This window comes from Phascolarctos cinereus, unplaced genomic scaffold (genome assembly GCF_003287225.1).
Source record: "Phascolarctos cinereus isolate Bilbo 61053 unplaced genomic scaffold, phaCin_HiC Scaffold_9;HRSCAF=440, whole genome shotgun sequence".
Lineage (NCBI taxonomy): Eukaryota > Metazoa > Chordata > Mammalia > Diprotodontia > Phascolarctidae > Phascolarctos > Phascolarctos cinereus.
The window spans coordinates 172571559-172595500 of NW_027556402.1; the positions used below are offsets into that span (position 1 = coordinate 172571559).

Below are 23942 nucleotides of genomic sequence, written 5' to 3' on the forward strand. Positions count from 1 at the left end.
TGGAAAGTCCGGTGCAGTTTCTACTGCACACTGAAAAGGATCCAACATATTTGAAGAGCAATTCTAAAGGCTTATAGAGCTGCAAATCACATTGTTCTACTGGAAGGGCAGGAGCTGACCCTACATGTTGATAGTGGATTGTGAACCCAGCAGTGAACCTGATTAAACTGAGAGACATAAAAGAAAGCTGGAATGGACCTCACAAACCCCAAGCACAGACTTAGATTAGATAACAAAACCGATAGGTACAGTAGAAAGAAATTTGTTCTAGAGGAAGGCCAAATGCTATGTAGCACAGGAAAGCAGAGGACTTCTACTCCCAACAAAGTGAGGGAGGCTTGAGGATTTTTAAATATTTATCAGCAGGCCTACAAATTGTGAATTATAAAGCACCTATGTAAGTTTGCTACCTAAGGGCATAATTCTAAAACAACATTTATTAAGTGCTTCTATGTGCCAGGCAATATGCTAAGCACTGGGGATACAAAGAGATGGATAAACAATCCCTGCCATCAGGAAACTCATATTTTAATACGAGAAACAACATTTAAATAAATAACTCTAACATTAAATCTATACAGAGCAGATCGAAGGTAATCTCAGAGGGGAATGTCACTAGCAACTCGAGGGAATGAGAAAGATCTGTAGAAGGTAGAACTTTAGCTGAGTCTTGAAAGAAGCCACGGTAACTAAAAGGTGGAAGTAATGATGTAGAACATTTCAGGGATCGGGGACAGTCAGTGTAAAGGCAAGGAAAGGCCTGTCCTATGTGAAAAAAAGCAAGTGAGGCTCTGTTGCTGGATCACAGAGTAGGCAGAAGGGAGAAAAGTTTAAGAAGACTGGAAAGGTAGAAAGGGCCCATCTTACCAAGAGCTTTAAATGCCAAATAGAGTATTTTGCATTTGATCCTGGAGGAAATAGAGAGCCAAGGGAGTTTATTAAGTGGAGAGGCAAGGGGACCTGATCAGATCTACACCTTAGGAAAATCACTTTGGCAGCTGAGTGGAGGATGGATTGTAGAGGAGAGAGGTTTGAGGAAGGGAGACCAATTAATTGGGAGTCTCCTGCAGTAGTCTAGGTAACAAATGATGATGGCTTGACCTAAGATATTGGCTGTTTGACTGAAGATAAGGGATATACAGGAGAGATGTAGTAAAGGTAGAAACGAGATTTGGCAACAAAATGGCTTTGTGGATGAGTGATAGTGTGACATTTAGGATAACATCCAGGTTTTGAACCCAGGTGAGGAGAAAGGAGTGGTGGTTATAGTGAAGTAGGTTGCCTTGGAGTAGAGATGACTTAGTTTCAAGTCCTGTCTCTGACACCTGTTGACTCTATGACCCTGAGTAGGTCATCTAACCTCTCAGTGCCATGGGCAACTATAAGTTGCAGAAAAGATACAAACCTAGATCAGTAGAGAAAGTTTCCTTATCTGGGAGTTCCTGAAACCAGTGGAACCACAGCTCCAGTTCCTATCCAATTAAAGAGTTAAATGAGGGTCACCAGAGATCTTGCAGTAGAGGCTCCATGCACAACCATCATGTGAGAAATTATAGCGGGAGTCATAGCCTACGCTGCTTTCATCAGAGGTGTCTAATTCAATCCCCTTGACTGCAAAACTCTGTAGTGCAGCTGAACCAGATTAAAATGTAGTTGGGAAATACTTCACAAAATATATACAAATATGATAAGATATAGATGATCGAATTTTTGGTTTTCTAAGTTAACATGAGCCATTATTTTCTATTTGTGTTTGACACCACTGGCTTAGGTGACCTCTGAGGGACTCTTACAATGCTGAAATTCTTTGGTTCGGTTAAAAGGACTTGGTAACTCACAGGTAGGATAAAGTCCCATTGAGGTGGGATGACAACTGGACCTCTGGCCTACCCTGGAGTGGTGGGTGGAGTATTCTGGATTTTGAGTCAGGAAGACCTGGATTTGTAACTTGCCTCTGACTCTTACTAGTTGTATGACTATGAGCAAGTCATCTCTTTAGGCATTGATTTCCTCACCTGTAAAATGGGAATAGTGATACCTATAGTACATGTTTCACAAGGTTTTTTAGTTTCAAATGAAATAATCTATTTATGGTACCTCACAAACTTTAAAGCTCTCTCTATATAAATGCCAGTTATTAATCAGGGTGCTTCACATTTAAAAGACAATAGACTGGTACAGTCTTACTTCCAAGGAGAGAGACTTCTATAAAGAACTTATGTTCTAAATAGAGCACTGCTCCTGGAATCAGGGATACCTGAGTTCAAATCTGGCCTCAGGCACTTACTAGTTGTGTGACCCTGGGCAAGTCACTTAACCCTGTTTGCTTCCGTTTCCTCATCTGTCAAATGAGCTGGAGAAGGAAATGGCAAACCACTCCAGTATCTTTGCCAAGAAAACCCCAAATGGGGTCATGAAGAATTGGACTTGATTGAAAAAGGATTGAACTGAAATACAATATTTCACCTCCAACAAGGAGATCAAGACATGGCTTTTGAGAGGTCCTAGGTGGTTAATCTCTGTAAGAGCTCTGAGGATTAAGGATGTACCACCATCCTTTCAGTCTCCCAACTCACAACCTAGAAGTCATCTTCAACTCTTCACTCTCACCCCCACGTCCAATCTGTTGCCAAGGCCAATATCTCTTTTAGAACCCCCTTCTCTCTTCTGACACTCTTAATTGGATTAGAAGGGGTAGAGAGAGTGACAGGAGGGGTGTTTGTGTTTGTGTGTGTGTGTGTGTGTGTGTGTGTGAAAAATCTATCTCCTACAACCCTAAGTGATGCTCCTCCTTTTAAATGTTCTGGGATACAATGAATACATGTATCTTATCCATCTTTGTAACTTCTTCCAGAAGCCCAAGTAATAGTAGCTCCTTTGCAAGTTATTCTCAGGATAATGATTTGTAGCAGATGAGCCCCTGAAAGCTCTGATCTCTGGTTCCAGAGCCCCTTGCTCTTTTTTCTAGTTTTCTCGTGGACAATTCTGACTAATCTATTTTGGAAATCACATCTTGAGTTCCCATCAATGTAATATTATTTGTAGACCGTACAAGATATAAATACAGCAGAAAAAGAATTTAATTAAGAACTAAAAGCTCAATAAGTAACAAAAAGGAGTCAAGTAATAGAATCATTATTCTCTGCCCCTGTACACGATGAGGTGCAACCTCTTCATAGGCTTCAGGTTAGATATGATCTTATCCCCACTTAATCCCCTCAGTATATCAGAGAAAGGACACAGCTGCTTCTGAACTCATGGCCCAATAATAGGCTCTTAAAGCTCATTTGTATCTGTCTCATGCAGTTCTGCAGAAGTTTCTTGGGACAGGTTCTGCTCTGGGATTGTCAGGATTTTCAAGGGCTTCCTGGGTTCTTTTGGTTCTACTTTCCTACGAGCTTCCCCTTCTATCTCCCTATTCCAACTACAGAGTACTGTTTGCTTTTCCATTGCTGCTCTTGACTTTGGCTCTCTGGTAGCTCTACTCAAACCCATTCTCTTTTTGAATGACTGCCCCTCTTTTTTCTGCCATTTTTCCTGTTTGTACCTCCTGATGAAATCTATTATATTACAAGTCTCCTAGGATGCTGATAACCTGGAAGTTAGTCCAGTAAACAGCAGTTCTTTTGCCTCTGGTACTTGAAGCCTTACTGGAGAGCTCCATAATGGACCAAAGCAATTCATGACTATGGATCACCTTCTTAATTTTATAGACTTCAATTATCCTTTTCTACTCAGCTTCATCTTTTTGGACTGTCCCACATTTAACAGTGATTAGTCACCAAAGCCAACTATTAATAAGTGCTAGATATCAAAGCACTTTTCAATTTATTATTTCATTTAATCTTCACAATAAACCTTCAAGATAGTATAGTTCCCATTTTACAGATAAGGAAACTGAGGCTTAGAGCTACTAAATGACTTAGGATCATAGAATCAGAGCTGAAAAGAACCTCAGAAATCATCTAGCCTAATTCCCTCATTTTACAAATCAGGAAATTTAAGACACACAAAGGTATGCCTTTAAACAGGTTGTTCCCTCCATATCTGGAATGTATTCCTTCTTCTTCTCTGCTAGATTTCCTAGCTTCCTTCAAAACAGTGAGGCCTTTCCTGGTCCCCCCCCCTCCAGTTATTCTCTCTCAATGTCTTTTTATTAATATATGTATATGTCATATTTCCTCATTTGCACACATATTTTTGCATACATAAGCTCCTTGAGGGAAGGGCTGTTTCCTTTTTTGTTGCTTTATCCCCAATGCCTAGCCAGGTGCCTTGCACATAGCAGGTACTGGATAAATACTTGTTGAATTGAATTAACTCAACCAGGCCAAGGTCACACTAGTAGAAAATAGCAGAACTGGGAGTCCTATTTTAAGTGCTCAGGTCACTGGGCTAGTGTGGAACCTGGGCTTGAAAACACCAGGACATCAGGTCTAGTACATTTTCTGTTTGACCAACTACTGTCTTTGATGATTAAATTATTAGAGCATCATTTCATAATTCTGCAGTATGATGCCATTTGAATGGATAGGCACATTCTGCTGCACTATGATGGTGCTGGGCCAAGCTGGAGCGATGCTGCCTAACAATTTGGAGAATCATGTCATTAGATAAATGCCATGACACCGTGTTTTTGCAGAATAAAAAAAAAGCCCTCAAAGAAAACTGCTCTGAAGGACAGCCTAATGGACAGCAAATATTTTATCAGTCTTGGCCACATATTTAGGATGTCATCTCTTCACCCCACAATTCAAATTGCCTTCTTTATTTTTTTTCAACCTCATTGCTCTTTCACAGGGCGGGAGGTGGAAAACACATTCCTATCACTTCCACGAAAAATAACCCCCATCTGTACAGAGAAGGGGGAGGTGGAGGAAAAAAAGGATCCAGCATCCCAGCGCGTGAAGAAAGTGACAAGGGGACACTGTAGGTGATTCCGTTCTGTAGCTTTAGCCAATATTTTCAAGATGTTGAACTTCCCAGAATGACAGGGTCTTCTCTCTTTCCTAGCTTGCAGTAGAAGGGACACAGAAGCCAGGGATTTTTCTATTTTCAGCTCCTGAAGTCCAATCGCCCATAACCTTTGCAACAGGGAGGGCCACACTGGCAACTTTTCACGAGCCCCAGGGCTGCAGCTAGTCTGCATATGTATTTACATAAATTTACATGAATTTTGTGCTGAATCACATCTCCACACACACATTCCCCCCCGCCCCCCCAGCTGAATAAATGAAATACATTATCAATAAGTACAATGCATTTGAATAATCCCAGGGCTGGGGGACTTCTTCCTCCTCCATTTTCCACTTAACCCCCTTCCACTGGCCCACATTTTCACTCCCTCTAGTCTGTTCTATTTCTCCCTTGCCAGAGGTTTGCTCTCTGTGCAGGGTTCTTCATTGTATGACATGTCATCAAGTGCCCCGGGGCTCTGCTTCTCTCTCCATCTTCCATTCTCTAGCCCCCCACCCCCATCCCCTTCTTCACAACTCACTCCCTTCTCTCTCCCTGACACCTCCATTTCCATTCTCCCGGCCATCATCATCAGCAGAAAGAGTTGCACCTCCTCACCTCCCCCGGCCCTCATCCCCTCTCCCTCTCCTCCCCCGGTGCCCAAGCCAATCACTGGCTGGAGCCGGGAAATGCCTGCTCCCCCTCAGAATTGCAACTGCGGGTCCCCAGCCTGCCAGCCAGTTATCAGGCCTACTCAGTCATTTTGAGCACCTCGTCTGTTCAGCGGGGAGTGGAACTTCCTTCCACTCCCCGCTGAACCGCTGATTGGCAGCCAGCGGGGGCAGGAGTGAAGCCGCTGGTTGCTGATTGTTTGCCGCTGGGCGGGGAGGGATTACCGAACTGCCGCTGCCGCCGGTGGGGGTGGGGGGGGAAGGATGAGAAGAGAAAGAGGAAGGTGGAGGACTGAGAGCAGGAAAAGAAAGTGCTCAAGGAGAGGAGCACATCTAGCAAGGCTTCTAATCCTTCCCTCCTTGCTTTCTAGGGCCCTTAGATGGAGAATCCAGGGTCAGGCCATGGAGAGATAGACGGTCTATTCAAGCCATGTTTGCAGATACCTTAGGCTGAACTTAGGGGAGGAAAAGAACAGCTGTTCTTTTTTGAAAGAAAAGCAAGGTTCAGCCTGCGGAAACGGCCCACTTGCAGGGAAGGGAGAGATGCTTGGCAGCAGTGCATGCTGGGAACTGTAGTCTTTTTTCCCCCTACCCAACCAAGAAAGATGAGAGGATTGTTAAGTGGTTGAATTGTGTTCCATCTCTTTGGTCCAGTTGAGTTCCTGGCCAGACACCACGAAAATGGCTTCCTTTCATCCCAGGATGGATTGGGTACCTTAGGCCACTTCTGAGTTTTAAATACATTTGTGCAAAGTGTGGTCATAGAAAAGCATTTTCTTAACCTGTTCTGTTAGACTCTCTGACCTAGTTTGAGCAGGAGGAAAAAAAATGGTAGGTATAAAGGAATAAATCTCATGCAAACCAGGCTGATGGAGAACAAAAAGAGAAGTGCTTCTCTATTACAGGGTGGCTTAGCTTTCAAATAACCAAAAGGAAGGGGGCCCTTTCTGGAATTCTGGCTATGGACACAAGAATTTCAACTTCCTTCCCTTGCCTGGAGAAGGTGAAAGAGAGCAGCTGCAGCAGTAGCATAGACTTCCCTAAATGTATTACCATTATCCAATCAAGCAATCCAAAAGCATTTAGTAAGCATATAGTAAGTGCAAAATATACCAGGCCCACACAAAGGCAAAAATGAAACAGACCTAGACCATTGTGGCCTGGGAGTCAAGACAAGAGCCAAGGGCAGAATCCTGGCCTTCTGACTCCAGGCTCTAGCCTTTCCAATCCTCCAAGAGGTATTTTTTTTTTCTATCAGGGCATGCTCACTTTTCATTCCTCAAGCTTGGGTGATTTAACTTCAGCCTTGTGTAGCAGACTATGGGTTTGAAGTAAACATTAGATCTGAGCTTGAATCTCACTCCAACCCTTAGGAGTTGTGTGACTGTGACAAAATCACTTATCCTCTTTCATCATCAGGTTCCTCAAATCTTGAAAATGGTGATAATGATGGCACCTGCCTTCCAGGTCTGTTGTGAGGATAAAATGAGTTACCGTGTGCAAAAGACTTTGAAAACCTTGAAGTGCTAATAAATGGTCGTTTTTAAAACCTCCCAAGACTTTTTATAAGTGAAGCATATCACTCAAAATTATCTGAACACATTTTCCTAAAACTGTGTATGTTTGTTGATAAAAGGAAATAAACAAATGATGAATAAAAATGAGGCAGCTGGTAACTCAGCAGATAAAGCATTAGACCTGGAGTCAGGAAGACCTGAGTTCAAATCTAGTCTCAGACACTTCCTAGCTGAGTTACCCTGGACAAGTCACTTAATCTGTTGTTTGCCTTAATCCACTGAAGAAGGAAATGACAAACCATTCTAGTATCTTTGCATGAAAATTCCAAGAGGGGTCATGACTGAACAACAACAACAACAAAAATCAGTCGTTGGGCTATGACTACATATGGAAAAATTGACCCAGGTGGTACAGTGGATACAGCAAGGGCCTGGAGTCCTGAAGATCTGAGTTCAAATCCAGCCTCAAATACTAGCTATATGACCTTGGGCTAGTCACTTCACTTACTTACATCAGTTCCTCATCCGTAAACCGGGATCACACTGGAGAAGGAAATGGCAAACTACTCCAGTATCTTTGCCAAGAAAACCCCAAATGGGGTCACACTGTCCATGGGCCCCTGTACACTCAGACACAACTGAATGACAGAAAATAACAACAACGATATCTCACCCCTTAGAAAAGAAAAGGGAAATGAAAATAGAAGTTTCTCCATTATTTAACTTCATGGTGAACAATATAAAACAAGTTTTTGCAGGTTGCCTTTTTTTGTGTGTCCATACCTATTATTTCATTGAGCATAGGAACTTCCGGTATGAAAACTTCTTTCAGCAATTCAGGTCAGTAACTCTTCTGTCATTTAAAATCTTAAAGAATTGGTTGGATTGGGGAGGGGGAAGGAGACTTGGAGGTTTCATGACTTGCGCATGGTTACATAGCCATGTGTGCCTTGAACCTAGGTCTTGTGGATCAAAGGCTGGCCCTCTATCTTTCAAACCAACTTGCCTCTTCTGGCTTTAGGTGGGACCTATGGGAATGACTGACCTAACTTTGACTATTACTTTAATCAAAAATTAAAGGAGGTTGGTGAGGCATGTTTCCCCCTTTAAAAAAGTTATAATATGGTAAGCTTTGTTTTTAGTCATTTAGGGTTTCTCTTGATAAGGAATCTAGGGGCTTTCTGGAATAGGTGCCTAAACTGCATAATTATTATTATTAGTTAATGCCAGGCTGCATTAATAACATGAGATTAAAAAAAAAGGTAGCTTGAAGCTACATTGCCTTGGTCTATGATTTCATCACATTTCACAAGCTAAGCAGGTTTGCAATGGGGCTAGGAATATAAACGCTCCAAGGGAAAAAAGACATAACAGAGAAGAGTAAACACTGGATTTAGTCAATCGGTTAATAAACATTTATTAAAGGCCTACTGTGAGCCAGGTAGAGACAGCTAGGTGGTGCAGTGGATAGAATGCTGGGCCTGGGGTCAGGAAACCTGAGTTCAAATCTGGACTTAAACACTTACTAGCTGTGTGACCCTGGGCAAGTCACTCAACCCTCTTTGCCTTAATCCACTGGAGAAGGACATGGTAAACCACTCCAGTATCTTTGCCAAGAAAACCCCATGGACAGTAGGGCCCACAGGGTCACAAAGAGTTGGACATAACTAAACAACAAAGAGCCAGGCACTGTGCTAAGCTGTAGGGATACAAAGAAAGGAAAAGACAGAGTGCCTGCTCTCAAGGAGCTCACAGTCTAGCAGGGGAACATGCAAATAACTATGTACAAAAAAGATATAAACAGGACATAATCAAGAGAGGGAAGGCACTTGAATTAAGGGGAATCTGGGTTCAATACCAGAGGAGCTGGATTCATATCAAAATTTTAAATATTATTGCTTTTATGACCTTAAGGAAGTCATTTAACTTTTCTGAGCCTCAGTTTCCTGATCTGTAAAAAACAAAGGGGTTGGGATTCCCTTTCTAGCTCAAAAACCAATGATCTAGAAAACTAGGCAACTGAGTTGTAAGTTTCTTCATATTTTGGAGTGTAGGCTTTCAATTCTTGAAATTTTCTCCAATTAAAAAAAATATATATGTATAATTAATTGACTAGCATCAAAGAAAGGATGTAAACAAAAGTTTTAGAAGGGGTCTCTGAAAATAAAGGTTAAAAATAAGTTGGCTTTCTTATAGACAGAAGAAACATGTAGTTATTTATGTGGTGTTATTGGAAGGCTCCTCATTCCCAAATCATCTGTCAAAAATTCTACCATTAGGTAGATATTCTTTTGGGTCTTAAAGGTTCATGAATAGCAATACCTTAAAACCTTCAATAACTGACATCGTGGAGGAGATTATTTTCCAATTTGATAGATAGCCTAGAGAGTAAGGCCCTTGATGGGACAAAGGATATGTTTCCTTAAGGGACAGGAGAGAGAGACGAGACAAATAGGGAAAAGGTCAAAGACAAATTTTCACAATTTTCTTGAAGACATCCCCCTTCTTTGTGGGAGTGAGGAAGCTGTTGCAGAATAACAATTATAATAATTCACTTTTATTATAGCACTTTGTAGTTACAAAGCACTTTTAATTATTAACCCTTTTGCAGGTAGGTAGGTAGTTTATTAATTCCCCTTTTCTGGGTCCAAATTTCTTCATTGGTAAAATAAGGGGGTCTCTTTCAGTTCTAATTTTTAGCAAAATACAGCAAAAAAAAAAGAACTAGACTATGAATTAGGAGAATGGATGAGGAGTCAGGACACTTGAGATCTAATCCTGGTTCTGTTACTAACAAACTTTGAGTAAATCTTATAACCTCCCTGAGTCACACCTGGCTCTTCTGTAAAATGAGAGGCTTAGACTAAATTATCTTTAAGAAACCTTCTAGCACTATAATGCTATGATTCTCTAAGCATCATTGTCCCTATTTAAGATTGAAAAAATAACAATTAAGATGCAGAGAGGTTAAGATACTTTCCTAGGGTTACACAGCTGGTAAGTGACAGATGGACAAGTTTACATTTACTCAGTCTAAAAGTTCAGGACTACAGGTCAAAGCTAAACCTGATGGGTTATTAGAGAGTGATTCAGAGGAAGAATGTAATTTGCTTTTTAAATATGAAATGTCAGACTGTTAGCCCAAGAGTTTATTTCTCTGTCTTTTTTTCCCCCTCAACATTGCCTGTGTTAACTCTTAGGATCCCAGTTAACCTGTAAAATCCCTTTGATGGTTTCAGGAGGCAGGGTGGTATAATGGAACGAACACTATCCTGGGAACCAAAAAACTTGGCTTCTAGCATCTTCATTGCCACTTGTCAGTTGTGTGCCCCTGAATAATCAGGTTAACTTCTATGAACTTGATCTGCCTGATTATTAAAAAAAAGGCAAATAAAATATTAATTCTGCTAATCATTTTTTCTACTTTACCATCTCTGTAAAAATCTTTGTGAGAGTGATCTATACATACATCAAAGACAACTTTGATGAAAGTATGAGAAAGATCATTGATATAGATCTAGAAGCAACTGTAAAAGCTATCTAGTCTAGTATTCTCATTTTATAGATGAGGAAACTGAGGCCCAAGGTTAAAAGACCAGCCTGAGCTTACATAGATATTACATATTAGAAACAGGATTTTTCCCCAGGTCTTTTTATACTAAGGCCAGTGCTCTTGCCACCAAACCACAAAGGCAGGCTTTCTCAAATAATATTCTATAGCAGATCACCCCAGCGTAGTCACACAGGTGACTGAAAGCTGTGGAAAATATAAAATCCCACACAATGCTTGTTTATTGATTATTCAAAAAACCTATTTCCTTCCAAAGAGCCAAAAGCTACTTTCCAGGCTGCCTCCAAAAAAACATCTTCCACAAATATGTCAAAATCATACAAGAGTCTTTGAAAGATGAGATAACAAAATAAGATCCGTCATCACAAAAGCCTAACAATTCACACAGTAAAACCCAAGTGGATGAAGAATGGCTTTTGTTCAGGTAATGATATTGAAGTTGGATGGACAGGCCATAAAGTTGACCCATCAGTAGATAGAAAGATAGAAAGGTAGATAGATAGATAGATAGATAGATAGATAGATAGATAGATAGATAGATAGATAGATAGATAGATTAGACCTTGGACAGACATTGCAGGTAGAGTGGCTGAGCTGGGCCAAAATTGAACAGGCTGGATTCCTTGAAAAAATTGAGCAGTTTTTTTAGTGAGTCAATCAACAAGTATTTATTATGAAGTACCTACAGCGTGCCAGGCACTGTACCAAGCCTTGGATATACAAAGGGAAAAGATGATGCCTGCTCTCAATGACCTCACACTCTAATGACTTTTAACAACTCCATACTTCTTTTAGTGATGTTGTGTGGCTGTGCATCATAGAATACCAGAGTCTTTGAATAATTAGGAAGTCACCCCAAGGGCAATGGAGATGTATTAGATATGAGTAGGCTGAAACATATTACAAAGCCAGAATTATCTAGAACGGGCAAAAAGGAAGTCATCAAAAAGGTGAACAGAAAAGGAAACTGGTCAGTTTAGTGATGAGACAGACAACCAACGGTCAGCCTGTGTGCTCCATTTTGACTCACCCAATGCCTAGAAATGTAGGGGAGGGCACCCAGCACCAACCCCAACCCTGTATTTTGGGAGGATGTGGACAGGAGCTTAGTACAGTGGCTGGCACACAGTAAGTGCTGCATAAATGCTTGTCTATCCATCCATCCATCTATCCATCCATCCCAGGATAGATAGGATACCCCTGGAGGAAACAGACATATGTAAATGAGATAATACTCCCTGCTCTGCCTATTTCTCAGGGTTCTTGTTAGGAACAATGAAACAATAGATATGAAAGTACCTATAAAATGTAGGCAATATTTACACTAGGGTGAGGCCATGGGTAAATTCCTTAAAAGAGCTTTCTCTAAACATGAGCTCCAGTACATATCCTAAATGAGGCCCTTCCTGATCCCCACAGCTACTTGAGCTTCTTCCCCTAAATGATTTTATATTTAGGTCACATTTATACTATACAGGATGTCCCAAAAATCTTAGTGCAGTTTTAAGCTATTATAGCTATACTATATATTATATAACAATATATAATATGTCAGGTTATATATTTATATTGTATATTATATATTTTATAATCATATATAATATATTAGAGCTATACTAATTTAAAAGCTTAAAACTGCACTTTTGGGACATCCCGTTATGTAGCTTGCATTTACAGAGTTTATTTGCATGTGGTCTCCATTTAGAATTAGAATGTCAGCTCCTGGGGGGCAGGGATTTTGGGTTTTCCTTTTCTTAATATGCTGTTTGATGATTTTGAATGTACTTATGTGTTCCTGTAGTTTCTTGCAATAGAATACGAACTTGTTGAGGGCAGAGATTGTTTCATTTTTATCTTTGTATTCCCAATGTTTGGCAGGATGCCTGGTTCATAGTAGGTACTTAATAAGTTGATTAACTTTTCAGGGCCCCAGGCACCTCTCTAAGACTACAAAGTAGAGGTAAGTTGCATTGTCCTAGGTGGAAGGATTTTCCAACATTGGGAGTTTCTCACAGTCTGAACTCTACAAAAATACTTGCATTATTTGCCTCCCCAGGTTGTTGTGAGGAAAGCACTTCGTAAACCTTAAAATGTTATCTAAATGTGAGTGCTTAATCAAGGTCCCTGATTGATTCTGGGCTCTGCCAGGGGATTTGGCACAAGGGCCTATGAATGAAGCCAGTTCTTTCACAGATTACCACTTCCTTCAGAGTTCCCTGGGATTTTGCATGCCCCATCTCAGTCTTTCTTTTCAGCTTGAAAGTAGGTTTGGCAAACAGCATCAGCTTTCCTAAACTGTAGCTCCATTCCTCCATCTGGAAGTGGATTTATGCTGGACTTCCCCATCTCCTTTCTGGATCCTTTAAATAATCCAGTCCCAAAGTCGAATGAAGATAAGGGGCATCTCAGGGGAGGATAGTCTAAACATTAACCAAGATGATTGAGCATTATTAATTATCTAAAAAGGTGAATCCACGTGGGTCCATAGACGCATCTTGTTATTGTCGTGATTGTTAACAATAAAGAACCTCAAATAAGAACGCACTGTCTTTGCAGTTTCGGCAGGAGCCGAAGGCCCTCGCTTTCTGCCCTGGCTAAGACCAAGCCATCTGCTGCCCACCCCAGAAGTGGCTGCCCGCAGGGACTTGGGGGATGCAGCGGGGGGGTCTCTCTTCACACACACACACCCCGACCCAATGTGGATGGCAGCCACCTCTGCAGTGAGCTGGTCTCGAAGGCGCGGGGCCTCTGGCTGCCTAACCCGCCAGGTTGGGCAGGAGGGAGGCAGTTGCTTGTGCCCGGAGGGGAGCGGCAGCTCCGGCTGGGCTCCGGCTCCGGTTCGAGCTCCTCCTCCGTTCCTCACGCTAAGGCTGACGTTGGGTAAACAGTGCGGGCAGTGGCAGCTGGAGGCGGCAGCGGCTCGGGGCGTCGGGCCAGTCCTGGCGCGGGTGTCCGGGCGCCCGCCCCTCCCGCGCCCCTCTCCAGTGCCCGCCGAGGCCGCTTGGGGCTGGGGGTGGGAGGAAGGGAGCCAGGGCGGGGGAGGAGGTTATTGATGAAGCTGCTTCACGCATGGATGAGGCCATGAATTTCAATCGGACCGAGAGCGACTGGCAGGGGCTGGTGAGCGAGGTGAGGCAGCCGAGGACGTGCTAGGCGCTGCGCCCGGGCCCGGGCTAGCTATATGTGCAGCGGGGACTGGGGAAGGGGCCTGGGTCCCGGGCCGGCTCTAATACAGTGGGGCGGGAGCGGGGCGGGGGGAGCTGCAACGAGGAACGCGCCAGCTGTGGTTGGCTCCCCCCTCCCCGCCCCCTCCCGCTCCCGTGGACGCAGGAGAAGCCAGGTGTTTGTTTCCCTGACCTCCGTTTCTTCCCCACCCCATCCTTTCTCTTCCCCTTAGGGCAAAGCTCTTTTGTCCCAGCACTTTCAGTTCTCACTGGGCGTCAGTTTTCTCTAGCCATGTGGTATCCGTCGGGGCAAGGGGGTAGGGATGGAGGAGGGGGAGCCCAGCGTCAGGGAAAGGTAGAATTTTCTCCAGTGAGAATCTGGCCCTGGCTTTGGGACTGGGCGGAGAGAGAGTGAAAGGGAGTTTAAAGGGCTTCTCTTCTTCCAGCTGTTTAGAAGCCTAGACCCCAGAGGCAGGTTACTGAAACATAAAGGCATTTCCTTTGGGAAGAATTGTTACCTTGTTACTCCGCCTTCACCTGGGCCTGTTAGTAATACCTGTGACAACACTGAGCAGTAGAGCCTGGGACGTTTCTGTGGAATTGAGCTGCTCATATAGTAGACTGACTCAATAAATATCTGTTGAAGGAATAAAACAGGGTCAGTTATCAAGATATATTTTAGTATTTGAAAGGAACAGTCACCCATTTCCTTCATGACATCCCTGCATTGTGGAGGTGGTCTGATAGTGTCAAGAAGAGTCAGACATGACAGAAAGAAACAACTGAACAACATCTTTCCTGAAAGTTCCCCTTCAACAGTTCAGTTCAGCAATCATTGACTAAGGGTCTCTGTTATGTGGAAGACACTACAAAGCCAAAACATAACCCTGCCCTCAAAAAGCTTACATTCTCCTGCTTTCCCTTCTTGCCCTTACATTCCAATTATGAGAATTAGCTTGCCATTCAAGTGATGGTTAGCAAAGACTTTCAGCCTTCTCTATCAGTCTTTGAGCATTTATTAAGCATCTGGTACTTGTGAGACACTACTAGGTGGCCCATGTTCTTGAATAGTTTTTATTCTATTGGGGGAGATGTATTTAAGTACATACAAAATAAATACAGTTAGTTTAGAGAGGTTGGACACTACTATTAGGGGATCAAGAAAGACTTCATGTGTAGAAGGTGGAGTTTGAAGAAAGTAAGGGATTCTCCATGAGGAGGTGAAGAGCTAGTGTATTCCAGCTATGGAGGATGACCAAGTGCAAATGTATATAAATGGGAGAGGCAGTATTAGGTGAGTATGAGAAAGTATGAGAAAGAGCAAGAAGCCCAGTTTTCTTGGGAGTTAACTATAATGAAGCTGGAAAAGTGGGTTGGAACCAAGTTGTGAAGAACTTTAGTGACCAAACAGAGTTGCTTATATCTTATCTGAGGGACACTAGGGAACCACTGGAGTTTGCTGGGTAGGGGAAAGGATGTGTGATCCTTGTGCTTAAAGAAAGTTACTTTGGCAGCTATTTGGAGGAAGGATTGGAGCGGGGAGAGATGATGCAGGGAGACCAATTAAGAAGCCATTTCAGTAGCCCAGGTGATAGGTGATTAGGGCCTGAACTAAGGTGGGGGCTATTCGAATAGTGAGATGTGGACCTCAAGGAGAATTGAATCCAAACCGTACCAGACATGGAATCCAACAAGTGCTGGTCCAGACTCTGCTTGAGGAATACCAGAGAGGGGCAACTGACTCCATGTTGGGGTGGTCCATTCCACCTTGGAACAGCTCTAATTGTTAAGAAGTCTGAATTTTCCTCTTTGCAACTTACATCTACTGCTCCTGGTTTTGCCCATTAGGATCAAGTATAATTCTGCTTCTGTATGGTAGCCTTTCAGATACTTCCTTCCCTCACTGTGACTCCTCTCTTCTCCAGGCTCAAGTTCTTTCAGTTGTTCCTTACGCATGCCAGGTATTCAAGACCCTTCACTGTCCTTCCTGGTGGCCCTCCTTGGATGCTTTTCTAGCTTCACCTATGCTCTTTCAGCCAGAATACCCAGGACGGCAAAGAGTCCTCCAGCTGTAATCTGGACACGGCAAAGCATCAAGGGATTATCTGTGAAATCTTTTTTTAATATAGCCCAAAGGGAGGAAGATTAAAGTTTTTTTCCTGCCACATCATTTTGCTGACTCATACTAAGCTTGACTCAGAATGTGTGAGTTCATCTATGCGGGGAACTCCTTGTGCATCCACATTGGCCTCATCAGACAATTCCTGTCTTCTGTCATCGTGGGAATTGTTTCCATTTGTGTCTTTAGCATTTCATTCTTGAGAGCTTTTCATCCCATCTAGCCTTCATTAATCCTTTGAAATCTGATTTCTCCATATCTAGGGTGCATGCCAGCCTATACCTGGCTTTCTTCTCTGTCACTGACTCTAGGAGGCAGTGGTTAAATTCCTCTCAGTGCTTCCATCATTTTCACCTTAGTGCCCCATTCCTTTCTCTCTGTTATTGGGAATCACATTTAACATAAAAGGTTCCCTTGTTGGTCCCTTTCTGTGACATTGGTTATGACTTTTCTTTGATCATTTTCCGGGCCACCTGTTCAAGCAATCCTTGTTTATCACCCAAAGTTTTGAAGTCATGCACCTCAAAGACACCATAGAATTAGAAGGCATAACCTCTGCTTTTGTGGATTCCTGTCTCTCTGTCTCTCTGTCTCTCTCTCGCTCCCCCCCTCCCTCCATCCCTCCCGACCCTCTCCCTCCTTCTCTCTCTCTCCCGTCTTTTCCCTCTCACTGCCCTCCCTCTCTATTCCACCCTCCTTCTCTTTGTCCTTCCTTTGGGGGAAGGGGTTGGTGGGGAGAGAATCTTGACATGATAAGTCATGATCAAGAAGAAGGCTGAGGTCTTCTAGAGCACAATGTTCATTTCTGAAACAGCAGTTTTATATTTTCAGCACTCGTCTGCAGATTCAGCTTTGTATTTCTATATGTCCCCCATTCCTTGGCTTGGAGAAGTTTGTGAGGCTAATGTGATTCTATTCATTATCCCAGAGTACCTATTTCTGGACCAGGATTAATATAAGTGAAGGACACAAATGTGTATATTGACTTTAATCCTACCCTCAGGGAGCTTACAATCAAACTGGGGACACTGACTTTACACAAGAAGCTATCAGAAAACAACAGAAAGCAATATATATTGAAGTGCTAAATTGAATATAATTGGACATAGTCTCAACCCAGAAGTGGAGATAGAGTTTTCCAGTGGTCATTGAAACTGGGGTGGGAGAAAAATAGGGTCTCCCTCCAAGCTAGGGTCTTGATTCTTACCCTTTTATATTTAAACTCCTGTAAAATATCTGTTCCTTTAGAAGTCTCCAAGCATTAAATTTAAGGAGAAAGAATAATGCTGCCTGGGACCCGATTCCATCTACTTCCCTGCCTGCAGCCTTATAGCAACTTTTAATCAGTTTGTTTTCCTGTTTATCCACAGGTAGTTATTCTCATTTAAGATGACCCTTTAGAGATAATTTTTATTTTCATATTTTTAGTATAACAAGCTGAAATTACAACTCTGTTTTAGGCTCCCAGGTAAACAGAGCCATCTCTGTGAAAGAGGCACATCTAGTCTTCTGTCTTGGAAATTAAATGTCCAATGCCAGGAAAATGTTATTTTCATTGCTACTCAAGTTGAACTTCCAAAATCTTGAGCAAATCTTGAAATGATTCACCAAATCAATAAGCTTTTGATGTACCTACAAAATATGAAATATAAGGCCCCAAATATTAAAACTGCGTTATTCTTTATACCTTCCTATATTATATTTTCCCTATGTTATGGGAATATAATCTAGTCCTAAATGATACTTTGTCCTAAAGTATTTTATAGTACTTTGGCAAATTAATTAGGTGTTTGCTGAGGATCTGTGTGCCCAGCACTGTGCTAACTTCATTAGATGATATAAAGAGACATGTATGGAATACAGAATTTCAGATCCAGAAGGGATATCCAGTGTTCTCTAGTCTAACATATCTGACCAAGAGTTCCCCTGCAGCATCTCTGACAAATGCTCATCTGGCTTATGACTTTCTGTGACAAGAAGACTCGTTCATTCTCAGAGCAGCCTGTTCCACTTGGAGGGTGGGGCAGCTCTGATGGCAAAGACATTTTCCCTTATATTGAGTCAGTGAGGCATCTAACATCTAAGTGTCTGCTATATGCCAGGCTTTGTACTAAGTGCTGGAGATACAAAGAAATGTCAACAGTGCCAACAATGAAAGTAACAACAGCCAAAACCCCAGAAACAGTCCTTGTTCTTCAGGTCTCACAGCATTGAGTTTAAAGCTACCTCTTCGCCATTTTCCCCTCCCTGCTCCCAGTTCTGCTCTGTGGAACCAAACAGAATCAGTCTCAACTCTCTTCCATCTGATAACAATCCAAATGTTTCAAGACAGCCAATGTCCCATCTAAGTCGTCTTTTCTCCAGGCTAAACATAGCCAACAACGAATTGGTCTTCTTGCGCCAGGCTTTCTTTTCTGTGATTTTTTCTGGTCTCTCTCCTGAATACACTTCAGTATGCTGAGGGTTTTCCTAAAATGTGGTGTCAGAACCGAAGACAGTACTCCAAGTATGGTCTGACAAAGACAGAGGCAGCTGAACTCTGACCTCTTTCTTTGTGGGTACTAAAGCTCAGTGTGGCCCAAGACATTTTGTTGTTGTTACTTTTTTGTGCCATGTCACACTGTCAACTCCTACCGAATTTATAATCCACGTAGACTCTAATATCATTTCCATAGGAGGGGCTGTCCATCCAGTCCTCTTTCTTCCATGCTATACTTCTGTAGTATTTTTTTAAAAATTAATTTCTCCTTCAGGTTCTGCTTCTTACTACCCCTGGGCAGGTCTAGAGCCTCACACTTACTCTGATTAAATTTCAGCTTTTCAGATTTGGCCCATTAGTTCACCCTGTTGTGATTTCGGTGAATCCTCATGATTATCCAGCCTGTTTGCCCTCCCTCCCAGCTTCATGTCATTTGTAAATGGGACACCTTTCGTGTATGAACTGGACTAGACAGCTGCTGAGGGCCCTTCCAACTCTCAAATTCTGTGATTCTGAAATTTGACAAGCATGCCATTCATTCTCATGATTGATAAAAATGGTGAACAGCACAGGCCAAGGAAGGATCTCTAGGGTACTCTGTCCACTGGAGACTTCCTTCCAAAGCTAACAACAACTCATGAATGACTAGTAAGTCACTTTTTGGGTCAAGTCATTCACCTTTTTTCCAAATCCATTTATTATCATTTGTATTATCTGCATTATCATTTGTCCCACATTTCTCCATCTCATTCACAAGGACAACATGACAGACTCTATCAAATGCTCTGCTGAAATCTAAGTATGTAATATCTATGGTATTCCTCATATATGCCTGACTAGTTGCTCTGTAAATAGTCTGACTTTAGGCAGGTAGGTGGTACAGTGGATAGAATGCTGGGCTTAGAGTTAGGAAAAAATGAGTTCGAATCTGACCTCAGGCATTTACTAGCTGTGTGACCTTGAGCATGTAATATAATCTCGGTTTGACTCAGTTTTCTCATCTGTAAAATGGGGATAATAACACCCATGTTCCAGGGTGGTTCAGTAAGGATCAAATGAGATACTATTTGTAAAGCTCTTAACACACTACCTGGCATATATTAGGCACTACATAAACGTACAATAATGAATGAGACATAACCCCTGTGAAGACTTCTCAGGGTGTCTTGAAGTCGGCCTTTAAACCATCCCTGGCTCTTAGTGATTGCAATTTCCCTTTCTAAGGGCTCACAAATCATCATAATAGCTAACATTTTAGATAACACTTTTAAAGTTCATAAAGAGATTTTATATGTAGTATCTTCTTCAGTACTCCAAAAAACTCTGTGGGGTGGTTGCTTTATTATCTCTCATTTTACAGATGAGGAAACTGAGGCTGATAGAGGTTAAGTGATTTGTACAGGAATATATAACTAGTAAGTGTCTGAGGCAGATTCCAAACTAAGGTCTTTCAGAATTTGATACCAGTGTTTTATTCACTATACCATCTGGTTGCCTCTGAGAATTTTGTTGGGAATTGATGTCCAGGTCCTGGCTTGTAGTTTTAAAATTCTACTCTCTTCCCTTTTTGAAAATTGATGAAACTTTGTTCTTACCTTTTTAAGGAGCTGCATTGTAGCTGAGGAAACGAGATAAACATACATGTAACAGCATCAAACAAAACAAGATGTATATAATTAAGGGCTAAACTGTGTAGTACAGACAGTGCTGCTGGAGACCAGAGAATAGAAAGTAGTCAAGTGACATTTGTCAAAGAATTAGTAATATTTGGCTGGTGGTAAAATAGGAAAGGGAAGTCATTTCAAGGAAAGGGAACAAGACACAACATGGAACATCAGTTTCCTGACTTGTAAAAACAACGTATTGGATTAGATCACAGTTAAAGTCTAGATCACCCAGGTCTAAATCTATAATTCTATGAAACTGAGAACCATTGAAGGTTTTTGAATGAAAGGATGTTTTAGAAAGTTTTAAAAAAGTTAGTTTGGCTAGATGATTTTGAGGGTAAAGCGGAGGAGTGAGAGAGAGCAGCCAGGAGGCTGTTGTAGTTATCCAGGTATGAGATAGTGAGGACCTACATTATGGAGGCATCAGCCTGGATAAAGAGGGAAGAAAACATTGATCAAATTTAGTGAATATGGAAAATAGAAAATGGGAAGGAACGAGTCAAAGATGATTCCAAGATTCCAAGATGGAGGATGGAGGTATCATTGACAGATGTGGAGCTGATTTGAAGAGTGGGGTCAATGGGAAAGAGGATGATGATATGATGAATTATGTTCTGGACAAAATATTTTGTTATTTTTTAAAAAGTGGAAAAAAGTTCCCTGAATGTCTTTGAAACTCTTGTTAGGAATGTTCACTGCTTATTAGGAATATTTTTGATGTTCAGCTATCTTCATAGCGGCAGGCTAATTCCAGAGTAAGTTTATTAAAATTAGTGTGTGGGGGGAATGAGTACAAATGCTATTTTTAACTAATCGGATTCATGTTCCCTCCTGTACAGGGAGATTCGCATATGTGCTTCTAAAATTGACAATTTCTACTCATGTAAAAAATTAATTTACTGACTTTCACATTGAATAAATACATTGGATAAAGATTGGAAAAAGGAGAAATAGGGCAAAAATAGGCTGCTGAATTTGGCAAGTATCTGAATGACAACTACCAGGCTGTTTGCCCCTCCTCAGTCTCTTTCAGACATCTATGAGGATCATAATAGAGCTTTAGGTACCCTCAGACTGGTCTGAGGCTGCCATTGTTATATTGTTAGACTGTCCCCAACAGGATTGGTGCAGGTAAGATCTGGTTCCCAAGGGGTTATAGGATCATAGATTTAAAATGGGAAGGAACCTGAGAAGTTATCTAGTCTAACCCCCTCATTTTCTATTTGCAGAAACTGAGACCCAGAGGTGTAAGGTGATTTGCTCAAGGTCTCAAGTAGTGAGTGGCAGAGCTGAGCTTTCTCTGATTCCAAATCTAGCATTCTTTCTGCCAGGCCTCATTGCCTCAGCATTCAAGTGTGTGGTTATTTCTTCTTTTCCAGTCTCTTGACTCCATCCTTTTGTCTACTTCTAACACTCTAATTCATGCCTTTATTACATCATGGATACATAATTATAGTAACCTTCTGTCTTGTGTTTCTGCCATTCTCTGACCTCTCCAGTCTATTCTATGCACCATCACATTCATCTTTCCAAATTATCACCTTTCATGTGTCACCCCACTCTGCTCAAAAATTCTTGGCTTCCCACTCCAGAAACTCATTAGCATAGTATTGAAGGCCCTCCATAATCTGGTCACAGATTACCTTTCTGGCCTTTGCCTAGTCAATGAAATTAGCAAGTATGTTTCAGGGAAGCCTAGAATATGGCCAGTACCAATCCCTAAATGTAAAGGATAGTGTGAGTGCCCTAGGCCAGGAAGCACAATATAAACATAATGAGATTTATAGGGACCAGGAACATTGAGATGGATGGGCAGTAGGACTTCAGAGAAAGTTACCAACTTCACACTTTTGCCTCTAGCTAATCTTGCTCATATGTTGGATAGCACAGGGGCATCTGAATGGACCATGAATCAGGGGTGTAAGACGGAAGTTCTTAAGGTTGCACAAGTACCTGAATTTAGCCCATAGAATCTCTCTGAAGTGGAAGTTTTAAGAAAGTTCCTTTGGCTAGATATACACATGTATTTATTGCTCAATCTTCATTAATTTATCCGACCAACATTTGTAAAGCACCTATTGTTTGTGTAGAGCTCAGTGCTAGATTTTAGAGGAGATTTAAGGTTTTGGTAAGACATAGTCCTTCCTCTTGTAGAGTCTGTAGTTCAGTAGGGCGATAAGATACAAAACAATAGATGCATTAGAGATTTGCATTTTGACCCTCATTCTTTAGGAGTGAGTTATTTACTCTCCAATTAATTTTTAATTTGTTTTATTAGCAGCCTTTTCTTGAATATTATTTTTAATGAATTGTGACCTATAAAAGTTATACTTAATATTTCTGCTTATCTGCATTTATATGTGAGGTTTTAATGACCAAACATATAGTCATTTTTGGTTTTTGTTTTTGAAATCTGATTATTTTTTAAAAGCACAGACTTTTAAATTCTTTTATTCAGTTCCAAACTCTTTCTCCCCTTCCCCTTTTCCCCATTTCACTCATTGAGAAGAAAAACAAAACCTATTACAAACACGTATAGTCATGTAAAACAAATTTCCACATTAGCCATTTTTTTTTCTTTTAAAGTAAGAAAAAGAAAGAGAAAAAAATTCCTTCAATTTACACCCTGGATCCATTAGTTCTCTGTCTGGAGATGGAGAGCATGTTTCGTTATGATTCCTTTGAATTGTGGTAGGTCATTGTGTTAATCAGAGTTACTAAGTCTTTTATAGTTAGTTTCTTTATGATATTGCTGCTACTGCATAGATCGTTCTCCTGGCTCTGTACCTTTACTTTGCATCAGTTCATACAGATCCTCCCAGGTTTTTTCTGAAAACATGCCCTTCATCATTTATTACGGAACATAGCATTCCATCACATTCATATGCCATAACTTGTTTCGCTCTTCCCTAGTTGAAGAGTATCCTCTCAGTTTCCAACCCTTCGCCACCATTAAAAGAACTGCTATACATATTTTTGTACATATGGATCCTTTTCCTCTTTCTTTGATCCCTTGGGAGCTATGGACTTAGTAGTGGTATTGCTGGATCAAAATGTATGCATGGCTTAGTAGCTTTTTGGGCATAGTTCCAAATTGCTTTCAAGAATGGTTGGACTAGTTCATAGTTCCACCAACAGTGCTTTAGCGTGCCTGTTTCCCCACATCCCCTTTAGCATTTGTCCCACTAATTTGCTTATTATATTACCCTTTATATCTAATTCACGTGCCCATTATGAGCTTCTCTTGGTTTAGGGTATGAGATGTTAGTCTATGCCTAGTTTCTGCCAGACTACAGTTTCCCCAACAATTTTTTTTTATTAAATAGTGAATTCTTGCCCCAATAGCTGGGATCTTTGGGTTTATCAAACATGAGGTTATTGTGCTCATTTACTTCTGTATATTGTGTTCCACTGTTCCATTGATCAATTATTAATCTGTTCCACTAATCAACTTCTCTATTTCTTACCCAACAACAAATTGTTTTTTTGATTAGAACTTTATAGTACAGTTCGAGATCTGATACTACTAGGCTCCCATCCTTCCAATTTTTTCCCCTTGATTCTTAATTATTCTTGATTCCCTTGATATTCTTGACTTTCTGTTCCTTTAGATGAATTTTATTATTTTTTCTAGGTCTATAAAGTTATTCTTTGGTAGTTTGATTGATATGGCTTTGAATAAGTAAGTTAATTTAGGTAGCATTGCCATTTTTATGATAGTGGCTTGGCCATTCATGAGCAATTAATATTTCTCCATTTATTTAAATCTGTCTTTATTTGTTTGAAGCATTTTGTAAT

The 23942-nt window shown here is 41.3% G+C and overlaps 1 protein-coding gene across 2 annotated transcripts in view; it reads left to right on the top strand.

Moving 5' to 3' along the window:
* The first annotated feature begins 13620 nt into the window (after window positions 1–13620).
* The window catches only part of CCDC149 (coiled-coil domain containing 149), a 147053-nt gene continuing 136731 nt past the window's right edge, over window positions 13621–23942 (top strand). For both annotated transcript variants that reach the window (XM_020992443.2, XM_078148932.1), the window contains exon 1: window positions 13621–13844. In XM_020992443.2, coding sequence (XP_020848102.1) covers window positions 13785–13844 — 60 coding nt within the window. In that variant the 5' untranslated portion in view covers window positions 13621–13784. The remainder of the gene's footprint in view (window positions 13845–23942) is intronic.